The sequence below is a fragment of the Spodoptera frugiperda genome, chromosome 4 (genome assembly GCF_023101765.2).
Source record: "Spodoptera frugiperda isolate SF20-4 chromosome 4, AGI-APGP_CSIRO_Sfru_2.0, whole genome shotgun sequence".
Classification (NCBI taxonomy): domain Eukaryota; kingdom Metazoa; phylum Arthropoda; class Insecta; order Lepidoptera; family Noctuidae; genus Spodoptera; species Spodoptera frugiperda.
In genome coordinates, this window is record NC_064215.1 from 7,418,663 (window position 1) to 7,441,524 (window position 22,862).

At 38.3% G+C, this 22,862-nt stretch overlaps 3 protein-coding genes across 5 annotated transcripts; all 3 read right to left on the reverse strand.

Moving 5' to 3' along the window:
- Nucleotides 1-78: 78 nt before the first annotated feature.
- On the reverse strand, nucleotides 79-2,226 carry LOC118272768 (uncharacterized). The gene is made up of 4 exons (XM_035589435.2): nucleotides 2,075-2,226; nucleotides 1,761-2,002; nucleotides 1,463-1,617; nucleotides 79-1,173 (listed from the first exon to the last, which is right to left on the reverse strand). The coding sequence occupies exons 1-4, from the start codon at nucleotides 2,213-2,215 to the stop codon at nucleotides 953-955; spliced, it is 759 nt and encodes a 252-aa protein (XP_035445328.2). The 5' UTR covers nucleotides 2,216-2,226; the 3' UTR covers nucleotides 79-952.
- A 167-nt stretch (nucleotides 2,227-2,393) lies between these two features.
- On the reverse strand, nucleotides 2,394-13,479 carry LOC118272764 (ras guanine nucleotide exchange factor R). Of its 2 annotated transcripts, none has more exons than XM_035589430.2 (5): nucleotides 11,750-13,479; nucleotides 6,795-7,188; nucleotides 4,708-4,867; nucleotides 4,060-4,217; nucleotides 2,394-3,985 (listed from the first exon to the last, which is right to left on the reverse strand). In XM_035589430.2, the coding sequence occupies exons 1-5, from the start codon at nucleotides 11,814-11,816 to the stop codon at nucleotides 2,401-2,403; spliced, it is 2,364 nt and encodes a 787-aa protein (XP_035445323.2). In that variant the 5' UTR covers nucleotides 11,817-13,479; the 3' UTR covers nucleotides 2,394-2,400. The 2 variants fall into 2 exon arrangements, with proteins under 2 accessions (XP_035445323.2, XP_035445324.2); XM_035589431.2 differs by having other exon boundaries at nucleotides 11,509-13,179.
- Nucleotides 13,480-14,084: 605 nt separating this feature from the next.
- LOC118272436 (splicing factor 3B subunit 3) lies at nucleotides 14,085-21,968 on the reverse strand. 2 transcript variants are annotated; one of them, XM_035588952.2, is made up of 17 exons: nucleotides 21,804-21,968; nucleotides 21,294-21,540; nucleotides 20,756-20,926; nucleotides 20,460-20,654; nucleotides 19,815-20,289; nucleotides 19,419-19,576; nucleotides 19,055-19,231; nucleotides 18,308-18,615; nucleotides 17,824-17,979; nucleotides 17,443-17,627; nucleotides 17,018-17,184; nucleotides 16,431-16,635; nucleotides 16,124-16,263; nucleotides 15,658-15,884; nucleotides 15,096-15,546; nucleotides 14,636-14,910; nucleotides 14,085-14,279 (listed from the first exon to the last, which is right to left on the reverse strand). In XM_035588952.2, the coding sequence occupies exons 2-17, from the start codon at nucleotides 21,517-21,519 to the stop codon at nucleotides 14,139-14,141; spliced, it is 3,657 nt and encodes a 1,218-aa protein (XP_035444845.1). In that variant the 5' UTR covers nucleotides 21,520-21,540; nucleotides 21,804-21,968; the 3' UTR covers nucleotides 14,085-14,138. The 2 variants fall into 2 exon arrangements, with proteins under 2 accessions (XP_035444845.1, XP_035444846.1); XM_035588953.2 differs by lacking the exons at nucleotides 14,085-14,279; nucleotides 14,636-14,910; nucleotides 15,096-15,546; ... (4 more) ...; nucleotides 17,443-17,627; nucleotides 17,824-17,979 and adding an exon at nucleotides 18,732-18,785 and having other exon boundaries at nucleotides 18,466-18,615.
- Between the last annotated feature and the right edge of the window lie 894 nt (nucleotides 21,969-22,862).

Below are 22,862 nucleotides of genomic sequence, written 5' to 3' on the forward strand. Positions count from 1 at the left end.
AAACATTTAAGTACTTAAGTATCTCCTCTAAAAATGGATTTGTTTTATGTGTACGTGTTTAGGTAAATAAAACAGAGATTGTGCTTCACATTATAATATAATCGTATAATAAAATTACCAGTACAAAATTGAGATTCAAAGTACAAGTAAAGTAAGTATACAACGTTACCTTATATCTAGAGTTAATATTAATATTTTATTCAATTGGGAATATAAAACTGTGATTTATATCGACTAGGTTAAATAGGCGTTGGTGAATATCTAATCTGCATACAAATTATCATACCAGTCTGTCTCCTTAATATCTATCTCATTGAAGATTAAAAATACAGTGATTGGTTAGAATGTTTAGTATATTTATGTATAATCTAACCTAACCATAGGAAAGATAGTGCGAGTTTATCAATTATTCCAAGAACTTGAAACTTGGCCAGAAATTTTGGTCGTACTTATAAATAAATAATTTACCAGACTGTAGACAGATCACTATATTGTAATATTTTTAAAAAGGCCACACATTGATTTAAAATGTCTAAGATCCATTAGTAGGTAACTAGATTTTTTTCAAGAATACTTCGTGAACCTCTACTCGTCTACTCTCAATACTTTAGACATGTACGGTAGCCAGCAGGTCAACTATGAGAGTCACTTTATATGATCTTTAGTCGCTGGATTGAGAGTAAGTAGATAATATTCCCAATTAATAGATAATAACCGGATTAAATATAACATTATTCTCAGAAGGTAATCTCAAGTTATCGTGTCATGCGAGTTCATGTGAGAGACGAAGCTGCTGTACCAAATGAAGTCATCACAGGTAATTAATGTAAATCCAGAGCAATCAGGAACAATTCCTCCAATATGCAAGTAATAATTTTCATAACTTTAGTATTTAAAAAAAAGTGACAATTAGTCTGACAAACATGGTGGGAATATTTGTATAGAAAGGTTACTAAAGTTCGGAATCACTTTTAGCTCCCGACTTATTCCTATGCGCTTTGTTTTGTTCGGGTGCAGCACTTTTACTGCGCATCTTACGTTTTGGGCGCCGCCGAAGTTTTTTCATTTTGCCCAGGCCCTGCGTCGGTGCTGCCTGTGCTCGCGATGATTTCGTTTCCACTTCTATTTTCAAACGAGCGAACATGTCGTAGTTCGTGATGGCGCACATTTTACCTAGAAACAGAAACATTAATATAGGCACCTATTTAAAATCCTTTTCGGTTTCCTTCTTGGAATTATGGTTCGGTCGATATTGAATCATGTTGCCACCATTATCGTTACCGGTTAGGTGTGATGGACTATTAAAAGCGGGTATCACGTGCCATATTTGAAGAAACTTCGCTCATGTATGGCCCATCCTCTAACTCGGCAATGTTTAATATTAAATACATATTTTCATCGTTATGTATTTTATTTACTATGTAAACTCAAAAAATATAGGTCGATATTTATGCATACTTACCGTTGCAGTATTCTTCGCCGCATTCCGCGCAAGATATTATTCGTGTTTCGGTCACTCCTGAACGATTTTTCGTTTTTCGGAACATTAAGTTTTTAGCGTAATCTCTTTTGTCTTTTGCTTTTGTTTTAAGCTCGGACTTGCCTAGTTCTACTAACCTGAAAAGAAGTTTAAATAACGGTAAACATTATAATCATCTATAATCTATCATCATTTGCAATTATCGTCTAACTAAATAGAGTAATAGGTAGGGCATTAAATTACATTACATAAAATCGTATTTAAAGTATTTCTAACTCACCTGTTAAAAAATTCTTCGTCCATTTTCAACTTCGGTCTGATAGAAGTAAGCATCCGCCACTCAATAGGGACAATACACAGTTCTTCAAACTTCAGTCCTTTCATTTCCACCGGTATAGGATCCATGAATGTAAAATGTTTCTCCTCGTATCCTCGTGTTCCCAATGTTTCGTATGCCTTTATTTCTTTCCGAGGTGTCTTGGTCTTATTGTCTTCTTTGATTTTGACGTCTTCAGATCTTACCTAAAGGATTTTGTTTAAATTGTAAGTAAATCACCGGCACAGCCAAATTTTTTGGTTACAAGCAACAGTTACCTTCTCTGGTCGAGTTTTGAAGTCCGGTACTTTATCTAAAACTGCTCTATATTCTTCAGCAGTATTTATCACAGTTTTAGACAAGTCCAACATGGGAGCCTCATCTTTCTTTTTATCAAATAATTCGTCTATTTTAGACATATTTGCTTACGGTACGGTGTGCGAAATACAACTAACTTGTTACTATAGGAAGCATCGATCCAACTAAATGCTCCTCGTGGTTTACTAGGAAACCGAACCGTTGAATCGATGGTATCTTGTAAGTAACCTAATTTTTCACTACGTGTTGCATGACTAGCCATATTGTGCCTTAAGGAAATCTAAATCTAAAATTTGGTTTTTACATAATTTTCTTGTTCTTCGTGTTTATCATAAAGTTCTCTTTTGGCAGTATTTATTTGGTCTATAATTTTCTTTCTGTTTTCAGCGTCAAACTGGTTAGATTTTCCATTTCTCTCATTAATGTCATCTATCCATAATTTTCTGTTCCCATATTTATCGTTGATAAATTTCTGCGATAAGGTCATTCTTTTCATAGGAGACGTTTTAGGTGATTTTTTAGTTTCTGTGTTTTCGTTGCCTGTTAATTGTGCCAAAGAATTAAAATCGGGCTGCAAATTGTTTGTTATCTCAGTAATATTTATAGATTTGGATAAATCTTGACTAGACCGTTTACTTCGCCAATAAGATTGACTTAATGAATTTCTGTGTTTATTGCCATTTTCGATTGTTTTTTCCGACCTTGTTGGTGGACTTGGAGAACGACTATCGTCACTAGAATGTGATAGATATTGTCTTGCTTGAGGTCTGTATTTTTGACGCATCTTTCTCTTTTGGCTATAGAATGGATCTTTTTCACTTTGTTTTTTATACTGAGCTGCAGGTCTGTTAACGCCCCACTTTGGACGATTTTCTAAATCTTTTTTATATCTCTCTTCAGACCTAAAACGTCTATCTTTTTTCAATGTGTTATGATGACTGTCCTGTGGTGCATTTTCGTCAATATTTGGATAGTCTTTATCAATATTTCTTTCGGGTTCCTCGGTCTCTATGATTTTATCGGTTGTCGATTTAAATATTGAATCGGTTTGAGTTGCTGCATCTTTCATTCTCAAGGTTCTGTACTTATTTGGTGTTAATAATTTTCCTATGTCATTAATTTCATTCACATTATTGTTTAATGAAACGCTATACAAATTGTTGGCCACATTCTGAGGAACTAATACTGCTAATTGTATATTATTTGGCTGCGTGTTTATTACTTCATTAGCACCATTTAACCCAATCGGCACGATGTTAAATTGTCCATCCGCCAAAGCTAATGGAGGTACGCTATGAATAAACAAATTAAGATTCCCTGGGCCTACTGATCGTGGCGAATTGAATTCTGTCGTTTGATGAGAGTTACATTCCCTTTTTTGACTTTTCGCGGAATGTATGTCATATGTTCTACTTGTTTTGGTAGGACTTGTAGGTTCTACACGTGGCGTGGTTTCAGTTACTACTGGGGTTTCTTCTACTTTAGGTTTAGGAACGTTGTCTGCATTAGTATTTACATTTCTTTTATGGAAACTAAATCTCTTCTCTTTTTCTAGCTTAGCTTTTCTTTCAGCGTCTTCTAAAGCTCTCTTCAATGTGTCCAATTTCTTTTGCTCCATCAGTTGTTTTTCTTCTAGTTTTCTTCGTTCTTCCTCTAGTCTAAGTCTGTCTTCTTCTTGCTGTCTTTGTATCCGTAGTTCTTCTAGTCTCTCTTCTCTAAGCTGCCGTTCTCTCTCTTCTTGACGCCGTTTCTCTCTGTCTTCTAATTGATTCAGTATCGCTGATTGCAACTCTAATGCTTTTAAGCGTTTGTTTTCTCGCTGAGCTTTGATTTCAGGCTCAATGGGAACATTTTGTCCTCTTAGAAACGTCCTGAAAAGAAAATTATTAGTGATGTTACCAGAATTATTTTAAGATGTCCTATATTTTTGATGTGATTGACTTACCTTCCTTCGTCACTTCCGTTGCATGAAGATCTATCGCAATCTATTCCAGTGCTATTACTGGAACTTCTTTGGTCAATGACTAGTACCTCTGCTGTGTTGTCTATCATATTCAATCCACGCTCGACCCAGGATGGCGTGCCTTTCTTTTGATTGGGCATCTATAAAATAAAATGTTATTATAGTCATTTATAACAATATCCCTCTTACTAAAAACCCATTTGATTGGAATCACCGTTACATTATTCGTATTATAAAATATGAAAAAGACATCAGTGCATCGACTATTAATTACGTTATTAATATTCCTGTCTTTTTTCTATTGGTCGAAGGCACGAAATGTACGTTAAAGGCTAGGGGTCGAACATTGAGCTTTGAGTAGACTCGGTCGATTAATCTTGTACTGTGCGAGAAGCTTGTTTTTTACTTACTTATATGAATATGAATTTAAAAAGCTTTGAACGTCGTATGGAAATTAGGATCATAATAAACGTAGAAAATATTTTATCGTATCACACTTGATCATCACCTTTTGTTTACTATAGGGTCGAAACGAAGGCAGAGCAGAGCCATCTTATTAAGGGTCTATTAATTTAAAAAGAAAAAACCTAATAGGAGTTTCAGTACTTATTCTACATATGAGACCATTACCTGGGGCAGTCTGGCATTAGGCGCAGTGGGTTCCCAGAGCCTGCCAGTGGCGACGCCGCGGTCGCCCCATCGTAGCCGGCCCTCTTCCGACGTCCGTGGACTTCGGGCTGACCACGCCCCATCCGACAGGCCTGACTTACCGCCACTGGAATCCCTATTCCTGTAGACATGTGATAGATTACAATAGCAAAAAATATGGCATTCTATTCCTGAGTTATGAACATTCTAAGATTATTTAGACACCACTGACAAACGGTGAAGGAAAACATTGTAAGGAAATCTGAGATTATAATTTCTAAGTATACCTTTTTTTTTTTTTTTTGATCACGGGGAAAACCTTCAAAAGGCGCCTATTTTGGGGAGAAAGACTAGGGAGTGATTTTTACCTCACTAAAACCACCCCGGTGGCCACCCTCAACACCTGTAAGGGGCACCGGGTCCTCTTAATAGACCTGCTCCGGAGCCCCATATTGCAATGCCTGTTACGGCACATCCTAGGGAGACGTGTGTCTCCCATTAGCCTCGCTATAATTTCTAAGGATACCTAAGTTTGAAATTGCCAACCGCCATTGAGCAAGTGTGGTGATTAAAGCCCAAACATTCTTCGTGTGAGAAGAGGCCTTTAGTCAGCAGTGACCAGTATAGGCTGATGGTGTTGATAGCATTAGAAGTTTGGAAAATGCTTTCTGAGTCTACGTGACCACTTTTTCCTTTTGGAATATTCCTGGTAACGTCGTATCGGAAAGCATAAACATTTAAATTCATGATAAGTCACAATGACAGCACTTAAGCTATAATAGGCATTAGAATACAGGATAAGCATGCTTTACAGAAAGCACTACTTAAGTAAATCACACAAGGCTTATTATTCTGCTAAGCCTTAGCGATTAGAATGTAATCGTCTCAATTACTGATAATGAGCAAAATTGCTGGCGACAGAATACCTAACGTTGTATTGATTTGATTTCACTTGCACATGTGTGAGATATCTTCACGCTATACCGTTATACTGAGAGTAAAACTAGTGTGTCATTTTAAAAATGTTGACTGAGAATTTTAGATCTGGCGTCGTCATCTCTCAAAGATCTCGAATTGTTTGGGTTGATTTAATCAAAGTAGGCATTTAAGTATAGTAATTGTGTAGATTATTTTGTATTAACCTATGAATAAAAATATTATCCGACCACCAAAAGTGAGAAAAAGGACCCTATCACAAAGCCCGGTTACAGATTAATCGTTTTAACTTTTTTTACTTTTATATGTAAAACGTTGCCCCACGTCAGGATATTTTCCTATGTCGTAGATGTGTTTACAAACATACAACTTCACATTCACATGACACCCAAAACAACAATTTGTGGATCCCACAAAGAGTTGCTCCGTGCGGGAATCGAACCCGCTACAAGTTACGTGACTGAACAGTTGAACTGTTTCAGTTACCTACAACAAACCAAAAATGCAAATTTTTTTCAGACACCATGTTCACTATAACCTATTAAGTAGGTATCATTGAGTTTTACCGACACAAGTATGTACAATTACATCGACTCGATTGCTTAATTTGACTCTAGATTTGATGTTGAGAGCACTTTTTTGTTATTTTGGGATACTCAATACCATTTCAAGTTTAAAATTACAATACTTTTGATAAATAAATTACTATTGCAAAAGCGCAGTAGGAAATGGCTAATGCAACGTGTACCTACATTTGTTTTTTTGTTACTACTACAGCTCTAAATTTTTATTCGTACAGTACGTACCAATTTACTAAAATATTAACTAAATAATTAAAATAATTATTAAGACCTGTTTCAAATTATATTTTGGTTCTGAAACTAATTCCACGTAGGTAAAGATATTAAGCAACGAGTATAGCACAGTTGCGCAATTATTATGGAGGCCAATTTTCTGCATAATTTTAAACGGATTCATTATATGCGTGACTACTAACACTAAAAAAATGCATTAAATGTTGCAAAATATAAAACAATAAACGTAAGTTGCATGGGTTGTTAAAACGCGATTGTACCACATCCATAAGTTTCCGTGCGTCAAGCCTGTAGACAATCAAGGTGAAAAGTTCTTACCTGTCGTCTTTTCCTTCTTGTTGCCACGCCACGACAGGACTGTGGTTGTTGGCTTCGTGAATAGCCCTGTGCCCGCTTCTGTTCATGTGGTTCAATGTTTCACTGCCGTACCCTGAAGTATCGCCTTCTCCGTCTTCGTCGTAAAAGGAGAACCTCTTGGCACTCGTCATATTCCGGTTAAGCACTGTGTTCCTTCTGTCATCTTTCACAGATCTCTCCTCAATATTGTGTATCGGCGGTAAACTCGGACTCCTTTGACGCTGCACTGGCTCCTGATACTCGTAAGACGACTGCTTATGTAGTTCCAATGTACTGGCAAATTGATTCCGCACTTGTAAACGATTCGTATACCGTTCGCCGGAGCCCCACGGCAAATAGAGGTGGGACATTTCCTCTGAAAACAACACAAACTGTTGTTTACACGATATTCATTAAACACAATAATTACGTTAACACAAAATAAAACCAGACGTAACAAACAACACAATCTATAATACTTTCTATTTTTATTGGCAACAAAAACTTGATAGCTACCGTCCATGTCTACAGCCGTCTTTGAATTAACTGTTCAACTTTTTTTCGGAAAAGATAAATGAAAAACCGGCCCCTTTATGTGAAAAGGGTTTTAGTTTTATCGATAGGGTACACTGAAAACGGTAAGTCATTCATGCGAGCTGCATAATATAATGTTATAGTGAACTAGTGTTGTAAACCATCGCGGCTTTAGTGCAGATGGCACGCAACCGCCGATATTTTCAGTTTACTGCGACCATAAAAATTGAGGTTTGAAAAAGTCAATTGGTTTATAGTTATTGCTTACTAGGTAATTCAAAGAAGGCACGTTTAAAACATTTAAAGCTTACGTGTTTGTAATGCACACTTAAATAAATAACGATCATTATTCTTATTAGGGTAAGTACCCGTATCGTCTATTCGTCTCCGCATAATATATGCAGATGGGCAGATAACTTATTTACTTCCGAGATTTTAACAAGTTAAATGTTTTTATTACGTAAACACTGAGCACTATTGCTGGTATATCACTGGAGATCACTTTCGTTTGTTCTTGTAATTTTGTGTAAAACAATAGCATTGTTCTTGTGGCACGTATTTCTATTTACTCTAATAGGTTCAAACTGCTTGCGGTGGCGGTCCAAGAATGGGAACGAATAGGCTCAACTTGTTTTGTTCCAATTCACGAACGACACGCAAAGCTCTGTTAGTGGGGAAAATAAGGAATTTTGTTTTATGAAAGTTAATTACATTGTCGTCGCTTGTGTTTCTTTAGGGCGGCGATAGGGTCATTTGTCTCAATTTCGTCGTGTTGTTATGTTGTCGATATCAATTAGATCATCAGTTCGTTGGTAAAACTTAATAGACTTAACTACTTGCACTTGGAAAACGGACAGCCCTGAGTTTATTTCTTACTAAATGGACTTGAAACAAAAATAGCTTGAAACTAACGTACAACATAAATAGTGGCTCGCAATCGTGCAATAAGCTAGACGTAACATACATATTTGTGCCGGAAGCGGTGGAAACCTCAACAATTTATGTCCCTTGGAAAATATTTACTTAACCAAAAGCAGGTGGCCAAGGATCTGGGTCATGTAAGCTACAACAATTCGTTGAACTTTAGTAAGAAAGTGAAATGTGGCGTTCTTTAGTCACGGCCTGAATAATTCACTATTTAATAAGTGCTTACGGATCGATTACAGCTGTTATACATTTATACCGGTGATTGGATCGGAAAGATTTCGTAAAGACATTTTTCTATTTTCTGTCTCAATGAGCGGGTTTGAGTACAACGGAGGAAAATAACGGATAGTAAATAAAAACAAGTGGTCTAGCCAGTAATGGTATATTTTGTTTGAGCGTCACGCTCTCGTGGCGCGCAGACCGTCTCTAGGTATTAACGAGCGAGCAGTGAGTGTTTCTGTTACATTATTTAACGCTAGCACGTTACCTGTCTAATGTTCATCGAAACCGTAATTGTTTAAACAGTCACACTTTTATATGCGACTTGTAGAAATTTAATTACTACAATTGCTTTTCTTAGCAGTTAACATTAGCACGTGCCAGGTTTGCAAATTGTTGCTGGATCTGGTTATAATATATTTTTTTAATAACACACGAAGTCCTAAACTTAGTTTGATTAGGCAATTTATTATTGTGCAATAAACTATTTCTGTTTATAAACGTTTACTTACATGACATAAATAAATTCATGAGTTTGTGCCGGTCCTGGCTGGTGGCAGACAGGCAGAAACCACAATACCCACAGTGCCCAATGTCCGCCCACAACGCACGATCTTTTGTGTTTAAGTTTCCTAGGGTCACTATTGTCCCTTACCATACGCATGTATTCTATACTTTACTATAATACGATGGTTAACACGTCTAACGCAAATGCAGCTATCTAGTACCTAATAGCCTCCGAACAACAGAGGCTAACTTGCCCGAATGAGACTCAAGTGTTCGAATCTTAGCGAAGCAAATAACGTCCGGTAGTCTACAGCCATAGCGTGTTGAACTACGAATGGTCGAGTAAGAAAAACTGTAAATAAGTATGCCTAGAACTACTTAAAAATTAATAACTAAGTTATTACGGTTACCTATGTAAGTTATGTTTATTTGTTTTGTTTATACTTACTACATACTTATGTCTATGATGTAGGTCCCTATTAAGAAATTGATACTTGGTAGGTAACAGTGAATTAATTTTCTATCATTAAATAGATTAATGGCGCGTAAAGTGTTATTGATATTAACGCGATGACTTGATTATAGTCTTCGTATTATAGTGTCAACGACAATGGGGGACAAAATTGTATTTATTCATGAATAATTTATTCACAAATGACTTAATTCACCACCTTTCGTTTAAATGTAGGTCTGTTGTGTTACTTGCGTTATCACATTAAACAATTTAAATATTAATGTGACAGTTGGAAGGTTAGATCGGTCAGTAGGTATCTGGTACATGGGGTTTGCTGTCACGTAAGCGTTTTGTTGGTTTTTTAATAAGTAAGTTGTTACCTAGGTACGTCAACCTGCTGTTAAATAAATAATTAAACCGCGTGACGTTATGGTGGATTTCCAAACAACACGCGTTGTGTTAGGTATTGTATAAATAAAGTACTCCTATAAATTTTATCATTTTTTCCCACAGAAGTATTAAAATCTATAACCAAAGCTTCCTGAATTGGGCAAATGCTAAGTAATAGATAACTTAGAACGCAGTAGTTTTTTTTAAGGGTGTTTCACCCCTTCGTCATACAACGATTTTTCTCACCTTGGGCGAGGTGAGAGGCAGTGTCAGACCTTACTGACACTTTTTCTTACTCCTGTTTTTCGAGCCGGAGCCCCGGTAAACCCAATAGGTAGTCCGCAGCTCTAGATCAAAGTATATGACAGTAGGATCGCATTATGTATGAGATTGATTGCGAAAATCGGGGTTAGGTCGGGAGTTATAGTTATGAAATACCCACTCTCATCACTATTCACATTGTGAAAATCACATGGCTGCCTACCGTTTTAGGAAATATATCATGGGCTGTTAGATGTATTTTATTATGAGGGATAAAATTCGATTTACCTGAACTCAAAGGATGAAGTATTTAGTAGCAAATCGATAAGTCTAAAAGCCTAACCATTATGTCCTAGACTATTTATGGAGGCGATTTGAACTCAGGGTGAAATGTGGTGAATGAAATCTACGTGCGTCGAGCATATATGTTGAAAACACAAAGGTCATTGGTTCCATCAACCTTGAAAGCAGATTGTTTAATCGTCTACCGCCCCCAACGTTTTCAATACAATCGTTTTTTATACTATTGTCATTTGGTAATGCTCTGTTGTTATTTAAAAAAGCAAGGAAACAATTTGATGGTTATTCCGCTGTCGTAAATACAAGTACTTCCTGGCGACGGAAACACTGACGACCTAATTAGACTTTATGAGCAACTCAATGGGTTAATTTAGATTTAAGTGTAGGAATTGCTTTTGTAATAGGCACAAGGCTCTTATGAATCAAGTTTAATTTTTCAACCAGGTTTTGGACTCGTGACTGCATCTGCTCTTAACCGGACCGAATGTGATGATGAGTTAAGGGGTATTTCTAAGTTCGATAAGACTGATTTCGGTAACATCTATTTTTGACAGAAAATTCGTAGGTACATAGTATGTTCATGGGCAAAAATCTGTTTATAAATAGTCCCTTTATTATCCAATACAGACTGCAAATTTGGCCTAGGCCATAGGCAGCGCCGGAGCTGCGGACAACGTAAAGGTTACCGGGACTCCGGCTCAAAGCAGGAGAAGGAACGGGGTGGTTTTTAGTCAGTAAGAGTCTGACACTCACCCAAGGCGGGAGAAGGCATTGGATGATTTTCTCCCCTCAAAAAGAGGCCATAGGCAGCGTCGCGAAAATGCTAAGAAAATCAAAATGAATGTTGCACGATATAATTTACTTTTTGTTGCCATTGGTGTGGAAACTTAGATATCGTGTGATACAATACTTTTTACAAAAACATCACTTCAGAAAGTAAAATTGATGTCGTGATTATCACCATCTAAGTACATACATTACATACACAACAAAATAACCGATTATCTTACGCAGGTTTCGCTTTTCACGATTTTGTTTTGAGTTTACATATTCATATTTTTTTAAAGTTAGCTGGTACAAAAGTATTGTTTTGTTGATACGTACCGTATTATAGTGTCGCAATCCGAAATAACGAGAAAAACCAACGTGTCTGAAAGTCGCGAGTGTTAGTAAATCTCCGTAATGGAATCACGACCGTGAATATGTTGCGAAATATTAATGGAGCGGGATGCAGATACGAGCGTGCACAGGTCCGCGGGCACTGGCGGCAACGCGGACGGCGGCCGGCGCGGGCAGCGGTGCAGCACACGAGCCGCGCGGACGCACCACACTACGTAGTACGCACCTCTCTCCCGCGCCCACTGCTGCTTCTTCTGCTGGACTAGCGACGCCGGCTTGCTCACTGACAGCATCGCACCACAATATTCATTACACTTTCTAATGCCCCGTATTGCACACACGTTGCGTTTTGTACTACCGCAGCGTAGTTACGGTGCACCAGCTAATGAGTGCTTTTTAAAAACGGACGCTCGCGCATTGCCAGCCCCGAGCGTACGTCTCGGTTCGCTTCGCGCGTGCACTCATTGTCCACGGCTGCTGGACCCGCACTACCGACACGATTCAATCACCAAGCAGACAGTTTTTTAAAATTAACGGCACCAACACGCACGCATTAAATATCCATATTGGAACAATTATGAAAGCTATTGTATAAGGGTCAGACAGTAAACAACCCGGCGAGTATCGAACTGGGTGTCTAGACTTTGGTGCCTTATTGTTTCAGAAGGCGACACGCGAATGAGACTTTCAGGGAAAAGCCTCGGAAAAGCCGCCGATCGATATAATTGTCATGGTAACGTTTGTTTCACGTGCTCGCGAGGAGTAGTGGTATTTTTCTTTATTTGCATTTTAGGCCACGACGAGGTGACGCGAATATTGTTCTGTGGGTTCATTAATAACGCGGTGTCAAGTAGGTATTCATTTTGTATTGTAGTGTTTATTATACGCTAGCGACTGCGACAGCTGCCGGATTCGCTCGACTAAGTATCTATCTATAATAAAATAAAACAGAGTGCTCTCGGGAGGATAACTCGAAAGTTACTTTAGCATTCATTTCATGTTCTGCAAATGACTCGGAGAGAGTCATTTTGCCAATGACATCAACTCCGGAAATCACGTCGATTAAAATCTACCTACTGATAGATGAATATCTACTTGATTTGATATTGGTACTTTTGAAACTGATAATAATATTCATATTAAAAGATTAGGATAGATATTGAAATAGCAGGGGCTTATTTATTGTGCGCGTGTCGCGTCGTGCCTATCCTTTTATGGAAAGCAAAACAAGTCGTTTCGGAAATCCTGAACAAGTACCAAACGAACTGTTTTGAATTCATTATAGCCTCAAACACAGGGATACACTATGACATGGTGTGATACAAATTCATAAACACATCACATGGCTGACACAAGAAATCGTGCATTCACAATTGAACACAAAGTTGTGTTACCTTTGTTTTGGCGCTGTGCCCTGCATGGGCAGACCACCACAGTTGCCTAGCGGGTTATCGGGGCTCCGGCTCGAAAAGCAAGATTAGGACCACACAAACGTTGCTCCGTGCGGGAATCGAACCCCGCTACACGTTGCGCAGCAGTCGATCGATTAGCCGCTGTGCTAATCGTACTGCCTGTTTCTATTTCTCGCTCGAATTCTAAATGAAATGGCAACCAGTTATCTAAAGAGCAAAATGTCGATTTCATGTTCGTAATTTTACAATTTTATTTTACTTTTATTATTTTGCTCGAGATTGTCAACAGTAACTTTTCATGCAATCAAATGTTACGTCGACACATTACGTTTTGGAGAAACATCGTGTCAGCACGACACATTGGCATGGTGCCTGAATAAGTTTTACTTTTTATTATTTTAGAAATTAATTATATCACACATGCTTTGAATTACTCGCTTACATTGTTGTGTATAATTAATCCGCAAAATATGATAAAATCGTGAAAGCGTTTGAGAAAACTACAAAATATTGAAATGAGCCCACGGTAGTTGCGTTGGGGACGTATAGGTATACGCATGGTATTGCAAGTAATGTGAAAGAAAATGATGTGATTATATATAGGACCTTATTTACAGGGTAGATTAAGTTTATCATGAATTGCTAATAATTATCAGGACTGATAGTAAATATATTAAATATGTAACGGTAAAACGGAGTGAATAAGTGATGTGCATATATTATAACATTCATTTACACTACCCTACGTTATACAGTACCTAATATACATGTTATGTAATATTTAATTTACTGCAACCAAACGGTACACAAGTGCATAATAAATGATTATCACTTTTATACAAGTGTTCTTACACAATATTACGGTAAACAGAGGTGAGGTGAGGGGGACACCTACATATTTGTGCTGGATCTAGGAGAAAACACCTAGCTAGACAAACCCTTGTTACCGTCGTTGCACTTGCGACCTTTCGAAGGGAGAACTTCTGAATTCACAAGATAAAAATGAAGATATTTTACAGGTATTTTAGTGAATTGTTTTTATATTCAGTGGATTAAATCACTCATACATCATTGAATTCAAATAATGATGTCTGTGAGCATATAGCGTATGTGAAGGATTGGGTACTATTTTACAAATAAAAGTTGTACTTTTATATTATGTTTTATTCCTTATACTAAATTAATACAATAAACCCCCATAACTTAAAACGCATATCTAGTTCTAATGTCTTCTAACTTTTTGGATACTTCAGCGGGCGTTCTCTCCAAGTCGCCAGCGATCGCCTTTTGTTTAGCTGGCTCCAACGAATTGAACTGCTCGCACAGATCTCCGTCTATCACATTCTGTAAAAATTTAACGTAAATTAGTTTCAATATTTGCAAAAAATACGATAATATTAATTTATGGCAGGAATGTCCGTTCCAAAACTATAGTAGCGCCATTAGAAACGCGTCCAACTCTCCGGAACTCGACGGACGGTAGCAACGAGGCGCAGTCATAACGACAAGCGCACTCGCCGCCTCGCGCCCGCCGTGCTCTACCGACAGTGTAACACAGGGCACTTCTCAATGAAGTACACTGTTGACTAACTGGCGGACACCCTACCTACATTAGGTAATACAACTGGATCATGAATATATCAAACAAGTCCAGACAAAATTATTCCTATTTAACAAGTTTAAAATAGTTTGTAGCTCACCTTTACTGGGTAATAATAACTCCTAAATGACAAGTGATCCCGACCACACAGTGGCGGGTTTTCACTCCTCATGTGCATTTCTAGATGCTGGAAGAAGTCGTGGTCTTCTCGAGAGGTAAACGGAAGGAGTACGCCGAGGGAACCGCTGACGGTTGCGTACAGTAGGGCTTCAGATCCACCAGGGATGAGAGTAGCCCTCTGCAGCGTCGTAACAGTCTCCCCCACGTGGAAATTGACAACGACGTCACCTTTCTGAGAAGCTCCGTTCAGAAGACCTGGGAAATAAATACGGTAAATTAGTCACAATACATTTGGTTGTTGTGAGGTTGCTTCTATTTTTGGAGTTTTATCAGATTGGAAAAATAATCATTACTTTCATTAGTCTAGCATGTATATAATTTGTGTTTCATCATGCAAACGTAACATTAGGAAAGTTGAACTGAAAAGTTTTAGTGCTCACCTCTATCCCAGAGAGCTTTGTTTCCAGTAGGATCCTCATCAACATCATCTGTGACAGATTGTGGCAGTCTCATCACGGCTACGTTGCCAAATTTATCAGACATGGCGACTGTATCGTAGTCCAGTATACAGCTGTTTGTGATCCATCGCGGATTAGTATCGTCCGCAAATATGATCAGCTGATTCTCCCTCTTTTTGTATTTCAGACAGAATACGGACTCCTGTACATCTGATGCGAAAATTCTTTGACCAATAGTCTTAATGTCGGCTATAAGGTTTGGAATGTGTCGGTTTTCGCATTTGCGCAATAGCTTTCGCCTGCCGATGTCGTACAGTCTTAACATTCGCCCTACTCCTGCTAACAGTCTTCCGTTGAATGGCGCCAGAGCTCCAGGGTATTCATCTACAGGTGTTTTGTGGATAAGCTCTAGTTTTCCCGTGTTGCCATAAATCTGTGAAAGTAACATTTTAATTAGTTTTAATTTATTACATTACAAACAAAATCAATATAACTATATTGATTGGATGGTTTAAATACATGTAAATCTAAATATCATTCTTACCTTATAGACATGTAAACTGCCTTCCGTGCAAGATCGCGGCGACAAGATCATGTCTTTAGCGACTCCCACGACTAAGTGTGCCTGTGCGTGCTCGGCGTGCGCGGCCCATCGCACGATACATCCGGACACCGCCGCCTCATTCTGTTCCAGTGGTAACTTGAACAACGTGGTCGGTTGACCACCACTGACACCCATGTCTACCACGCGGATTTGTGAAGCCCACATGCCTGTCAAAATACAATATTGTTATAGAATAATATTCAACAAAGTTAAGAAGAAATTATGTTTTGTGGTAAAATGTATCCCACACTTGAATCAAATGTCTTATAGTAAGATCATTTGGGATTAACGTTGGGAATTTACTATCGCCACACCCGATTAGAGTCAGTTTGCTCAATGACATTTACTGCTCTTGCCCAGAGAATGTGGCTTACTGTAATATAATTTCATAAAAATATGTAAGTACCTGCTCCTGCTTTAGGCGACGAGAAGATGTTTTCAGGAAGAGTGTCAGATAGGAAAGCATCCGCCATTTCATTTGCAAGTTGCTGTTCCTCTGGACCACCACCTGCAGCAGCTTCACGCATTTCTTGCGCCATTTGGACCCTGAATAAACACAATCGGTTAAATAATGGAACAAATAAGAAGAGGTATAATGTTTTTAATAAGAAAATCAGTACTGCAGGGGTATCCTCAAAAAATTAGGTGATGTGTGTATTTTTGTCATCATTAGAATAGTTACAATATTTTAAATTGATAGATATTTTATTTACCTTCTCTGATTTTTCATTTCTTCTGTATATGCATTGTGATCAGTCTCAAGGATGATTATGTTGTTGTTATCTGAATTAATAACGAATTTCCTGGGTGTGTATTCAAGAGGCAAGTATGTCTGGTTGAAGACTGCACCCAGCTTTTCTAGCGCCAAAATTCTGAGGGTGTTGGAGGAGATGGCGACGATACCTTCGGCACATTGCTCTGTAAGAGAGAAAGAAAAGTTAAATATACTCCATATACAAGACTTAACGGCATTTTATTTATAATATTTGAGTGTCCACGGCATGGTTTTGCCGCCTTCATCGCCTGAACGACTCCAGCTTGGCTATGGAATATGCCGAGTGCCGCTCTCTACCGCAAGCGGGAGAGCGACATGCTCTGCGACGTTGTGGGCTTATCACTGCATGGGGCAGCTACGCACCACCCTCACGTGGCCACGCCCGAAGGCACGGCCACGCAAACACGTCGGTATCAAGTTACCAACATTTAATTTACAAGGACAGATAAATTACGCATGAAATCTCGTAAGACATTGTTCTATACACCAATTTTTTAACTAGATTAGTGATCTTTCATTACTCACCAGAACTAAATCCAGCTGCATATTCCAAGCATTCATATGACAGAGGGGTGAGGTGGAACCGATTCTGGTAGTGGTAGCCAAGCCAAGTTCTTGACGAAACAGCCAAAACTGCCTCGGCAGCCTGCACGCGTACTTTGAACAATTTCACTGGCCTCGACCCCAAGTATCTGTTGTATGAAATATGCTTTTATTAGAAAAATAAAATTAATTTCACATACTATCTAAGTAATGTTGTAAATCTCAGATCTGGTTAAGTTAATCCTCACAAAAACTCAGATTAAAAAGGAGCGATAGGTTTTTTCATCATTGGTAAGTTGATAAGGTGAACTAAAAATTTAATTGCTATAGAAATGGCACTCAAGAACTCATGCCAATTAGTCACCTTCAAATCATTACATTGTACAATAAGTGAAAAATATAAATACCTAGTCCTAGTATCAGCTAAGTCACCACTAACGGAGTCCAGGGTAGTTCTCAATAGTACTCCGTTGCTCAGTCCGATGTTTAGCTGTAGGGCAGACTTTGCACCAGACTCAAATGGTTGTTCCACAATACACAAAGACTCCGCGCCAGCCGGCAAAGCTTGCATAGAGCGTGGGGCTAGACAATCCTGAAACAAATATTATTTTCAAGTTACTCTTTGGTCACAAGAAATATTGTGCTGTATGTCTTATGGGAAAACTCAGTAGTTTTAGAATAACGCATTTTTGGGTTGTTGTAATCACAAAAATTCAATGGTGTCCTTTTATCATCATTTAAAACATTTGTTTGTATAAGCAGCATTGAATATAAATATTGATTCTTACCGATGGGTCTAAAGAGATAATCCTGACTGTGTTGTCATTTAGTCCAACAGCTAAGAACCAAGCTCTTTGTTCACCAGTAGCCACAGATCCCAGTGCCATGCAAGATACATCAGATGACAATTTCTTCCTCTCTGTATATTCATTTAGTTGACCAGTCTGAAATTATACAACTAATTAGAACATGGAAACCATAACAATTACAGAAAAAAATATGTATTGATATTGTATGAATGTCCACGGCATGGTTTTGCCGCCTTCATCGCCTGAACGACTCCAGCTTGGCTATGGAATATGCCGAGTGCCGCTCTCTACCGCAAGCGGGAGAGCGACATGCTCTGCGACGTTGTGGGCTTATCACTGCATGGGGCAGCTACGCACCACCCTCACGTGGCCACACCCGAAGGCACGGCCACGCAAACACGTCGGTAAAATAAAAACAAAAGTGAATGTATAAAAAACATCAATAAATGCGAATGAAACTTACAGGGTCCATTTCAAAATAAACTAATTCTCCTCCTGTCAGAGCAATAACTACTTGTCTCTGATTAACTGCGCATTTCACGATCGATTTTTTCCCTGGTGCTTTCCATTCGTTCACACGTTTGTCAGCTCGAATGTGCCTGATGCCGTCGGGATATACTTGCACGAGTGCGTCTGCCCCCAGCGCGTGACAGCTAAGCGTAGGCGTAGTGCCCAGAAACCCAGAGTCTGTGACTTCTTCGACCGTTTCACCGATAGACAGCACAAGCGTGGCATTTACGAACGACACAATGATGTAAGAATCATACTCCTCTGCAACCAAAAGAAAAATATAAGATAAAATTAGCCCTAACAGTTAGTGAAATAGTATAACAGTCTTCCTGTGTTGTCAGCTTCCGGTTGCGTATTATGAAGCCGTGGATGCCTACCTTGCGAGTGTTTGTTGAAACCATCTCAATTTGTTCATCGGCCGAAAGTAGATTCTGAAAAGAAAAACCACTGGTGTTTATGTATGACAAACAACCAGGGTTTTATTAGTAACTTGTTTATAAAGAGGAGCATTCATAAATGGTTATTTGTAGCGTCACTGTATGTCGGTAACACGGACCATAGATATAATCATTAAGCTCCTTGTTTCTGCTGTTTTAAATGGCAGAAGTTACTTTTCTTGACTTTGAAGTTACTATTTTGTTACAATCTTGTAAATATGAAAATCACATTTTTTTTATATAAATAAGAAGTTGTTCCTTACCATCCTTGTGTCTTCTGACAGTCCATACTGCATTAGGTGAACCAGGCAACTCAGAGACGGCCATCTCAGCTACTTCTAAACCATGTCTAAGTGCTCTTAGTGAAGATCTTGGTCCTCGACCACAAGCCAAATATACTTGAGGTGTATCTTCTGCAGCCAAATCAGCGACTTTACAAGCTAAAAATAAAATAATGGTTATTGGAGGAAAGTCAAGACAAGATAAAACTTTTGTAATTTTTTTGAATCTCAGATCTGGTTAAGCAATCGTCAATGTTTTTCAGATGAAACACGGAGCTAAGTATTAACATCATTGTGAAACTTATTGTAGGTCCTAATTTAAAGACAAGTTTGTTTCATTCCTTACCTAATATGGGTGATAGAGAATCCAATTCATCAACTAGCACCAGATTCCTCAGTGGTCTTGGAGCAAAGAAGAATGTGTCACCTTCCTCCAAGGGCATAGCTGAACTGAACTCTGGCTCATCATCTTCATCACCCAAGTGAGCAATTTGGTACAGGTAGCTGAAATAATACATTGCTATTAGTAAATTGCCAAAAAGAAGAAGCATGTAAAGAAACAATTGGTTTGTAAGTATGAGAATTTGTTCATCCCGCATCAGTGTGCTCTCCCCCATAAGAGTAAGGGAGGACCTTGGTTCGGGGATGACTTTCTCTAGCATGATAGTGTACAAAAGAGAGCACTGAATGTCCCTCATTTATTGTAACAATCTGCATGATTACTGAGAGATTCAATACTTACTGGTTGCCAAATTCACACGCCACAAACAAGAAGCCAGTCTTGAGCACACACATAGCTGTAGCCACAGGAACAGTGTCAAAGTACTTTAACTTGATCTCAGTGACCATGTCTTCATCTGTCTCAATGGTGATCTTGAAAATGTCTCCCTGTTCAGTCTGTGCCAGGAAGAAGAACATTGATTTGGTCTTATGTGTTGCTGAGCATACAAAGATCATGCCTCTCTCTGGGTCATCCAAATCATTTCGGCGTCGAGGGATAGGACATCGAATGTCGTGCTGGTCTCCCAAATTCTTGTATGTAAGATAGTTCTCTGAACAAATAAGTACTCCAGAAGGACCATCATTGCCTCCTGGCACAGTTATAAGGAAGTTTGCATGCTCCTCAAGAGGTTCGGAATATTTTCTGACCACATGGTTCAAACCTAAATCTAATTCATAGAATGTGAGGGTTTGTTGTGTCTTTTGGGCTGCTTCACCTGTAAAATAATATACTATTACACTTCCATTCAAAAATATAAGTTATAAATTGATAATGTGGTTGAAACTCATACAAAGAGGATTTGGCGTCACTGTCAGTCGGAAACACGGACCTCAAGATAATCATAGTGCGAGTCTAGTACAAAAGCATTATAGATTTGTCAATTACCTGAAGGATCAGCATCTGCTTCTTCATAATCAATTTCTAAGCAGGCAAACATGGGATTTTCAAAGCCGACATCAACTCCAACCATGTGGTAGACCAATGTGTTTGACTTGTGTGCCTCCAATGGAGAGGAAATTGTAAGTCTGGCTTCTGCATCTCTGTTCAATATGTATACTAGCTTCTGCTTTTCAATTGCACCTATAAAATAACAATAATTAATATCATGGAAAAAAGAAACAACATGTGCACACTTTTAGGTGAACCACATGGAAATTTGAAATGTGTTACAAAGTTCTTACCAATCATAACAGCTCTGCCTTTAGGGTCAATGGCCAAATACTGTCCAGGTACAATTCTGCGACATCCTGATTTACCAAATGTCTCTTGGTGTACTTTTTCAAGAATGTTCTTCTTTGGAATATACTCTAATATCACAATGCGACCAGAATCTGACCCAATTACAATATAATCTGAAACAAAATATTTATTTGATGACTGAATCCAAAATAATACATTTTAAGTACTGATAAATATGAGGTTAGTGTTATTCATAAGAATGTACCAACAACGATACATCTCCACAATCATTATGATTGTAAAGAGCGACGCATTGGCCATAGTCTATGCACCTAGTTATCCCATGCACATTGTGTTATATTAATGCATGGAGCAAGACGATGCAATAAATTAAACACTCAAACTATAAATACAACTACACCGATGTACGAAAATAGCTTTGTATTCGACCTCCACTAAGTTTTTTTGGTTATTGCCGCCTAATCACACACGTGGTAGGTACCTACCAATAAAGGTTAAGTAAATAATAAGGTCATTTACCTTTAGTGCCGCCGGTGAGACGAAATGACATCATAGATCTGATAACGCCGAATATTTCCACCTTCATTAGCGTATGCACTTTGCCGGTGTTTGGGTCCGGCCGGAGAAGCTCCAACGTCTTCCCACGCGATATCACTATCTCCTGCTGCTTGGTACCGGAGAAATTTCCGTGTACGGCATGTGTGATAGACGATGAGCCTTGTAAAGTCAAATTGTAGAGATACATTTTGACTGTCTTATCCTACACCTGGAAATAAGAGAACTCGTAAACACAATGGTCAAACTTGTAGTATTTACATACGATTTTTGGAATAAATTGCAATGTTAAGCTCGTAACTGACGAAAACAGAGACTGGCTTGTGTTTTCGAATGGGTGAACTTAGTTATTATAGCACCTTTTAAACGACCACGATCGATATAGAATCAACCGTGGAGATACCCAGTGCAAAGTACATAAATATTGAGACGTATGAGTAGTATAAACGCCGTAAACTGGTAATTTACACATACCTTTCAGAAAAATAAGCCGATTGCCGCAATGCGGCTTGATATTCACTATAATATTTTGAGCGCCTGTTCCCCAGCCAGGCGTCGGCAAAATGGCGGTTGTCAAACGTGCCATTTCGTACCGGCTCGATCCACCAATCAAAAAGAAGCATTTTCTTCTTAGCGTTCAGTTTTATATTGACAGGGTTACCATTACGAAAAATATAAAATATCTTTTACTGCCATCTAGTGTTGAATAGATTAAATATATTTCTGCTATTGAATAATAGATGTCGCTTAAAGTGTTCGATAGCAGGGCCATCTATGAAGCAAATTATATAAACATAGTTTTATATAATACAACACAGATGGCAGAATATTTTAGTCTACTCATCAAATCCTCCCTTGGAAATGCATGAAATAAAAATGAATAAAAAAGTAAACATACGGTACTAAACGCAATACATATAGGTTAGTGGTTGGTACCTATTTGCTATCGTTTTAATTGATTTTAATTAAAATTTCACTGATCTGTAAGTTACATGGCATAATTAGTAGTGGATGAAAATTTCTCACTTTTCGCCAATAAAATTTTACTTCAATCTCGTTTAATGCGGAGCAAACCATACCACAATCGAGTAAAATTTCAGAATTCAAGCTACAATGGCTGAAATTTTACGACACCTCAATAAATTTGAATAATATTTTAATTACCTACTTGATCTGCAATCAAATTCCTTTGCCATTGCAACATTTTTTATTTATTGTCCTAATATTTAAATACCTAAATCTGGTTTTGTCATCTGGGGACTGGAAGTGCACTATGAAATGTGACGATAAAGATTTTTCTTGTTTTGATTGATCGACGTTTGGTCACTATCTCACCTGGTGGGAATGTCTGCCCATAACAAAATTCCAAAATTTTGAAACCTGGATCCCAAAATTAGCCCTAGCAGTTCGCACAAGGAAGCTTGAGCGAAGCGCTTCGTGCGTAGGATATCTACCATAAAGCGGAGGTGCATCGCCGATCGTCTTGTGGTTCGATGATGGAAAGGAATAAGGGGATTCAAGTTGTGCAATTCC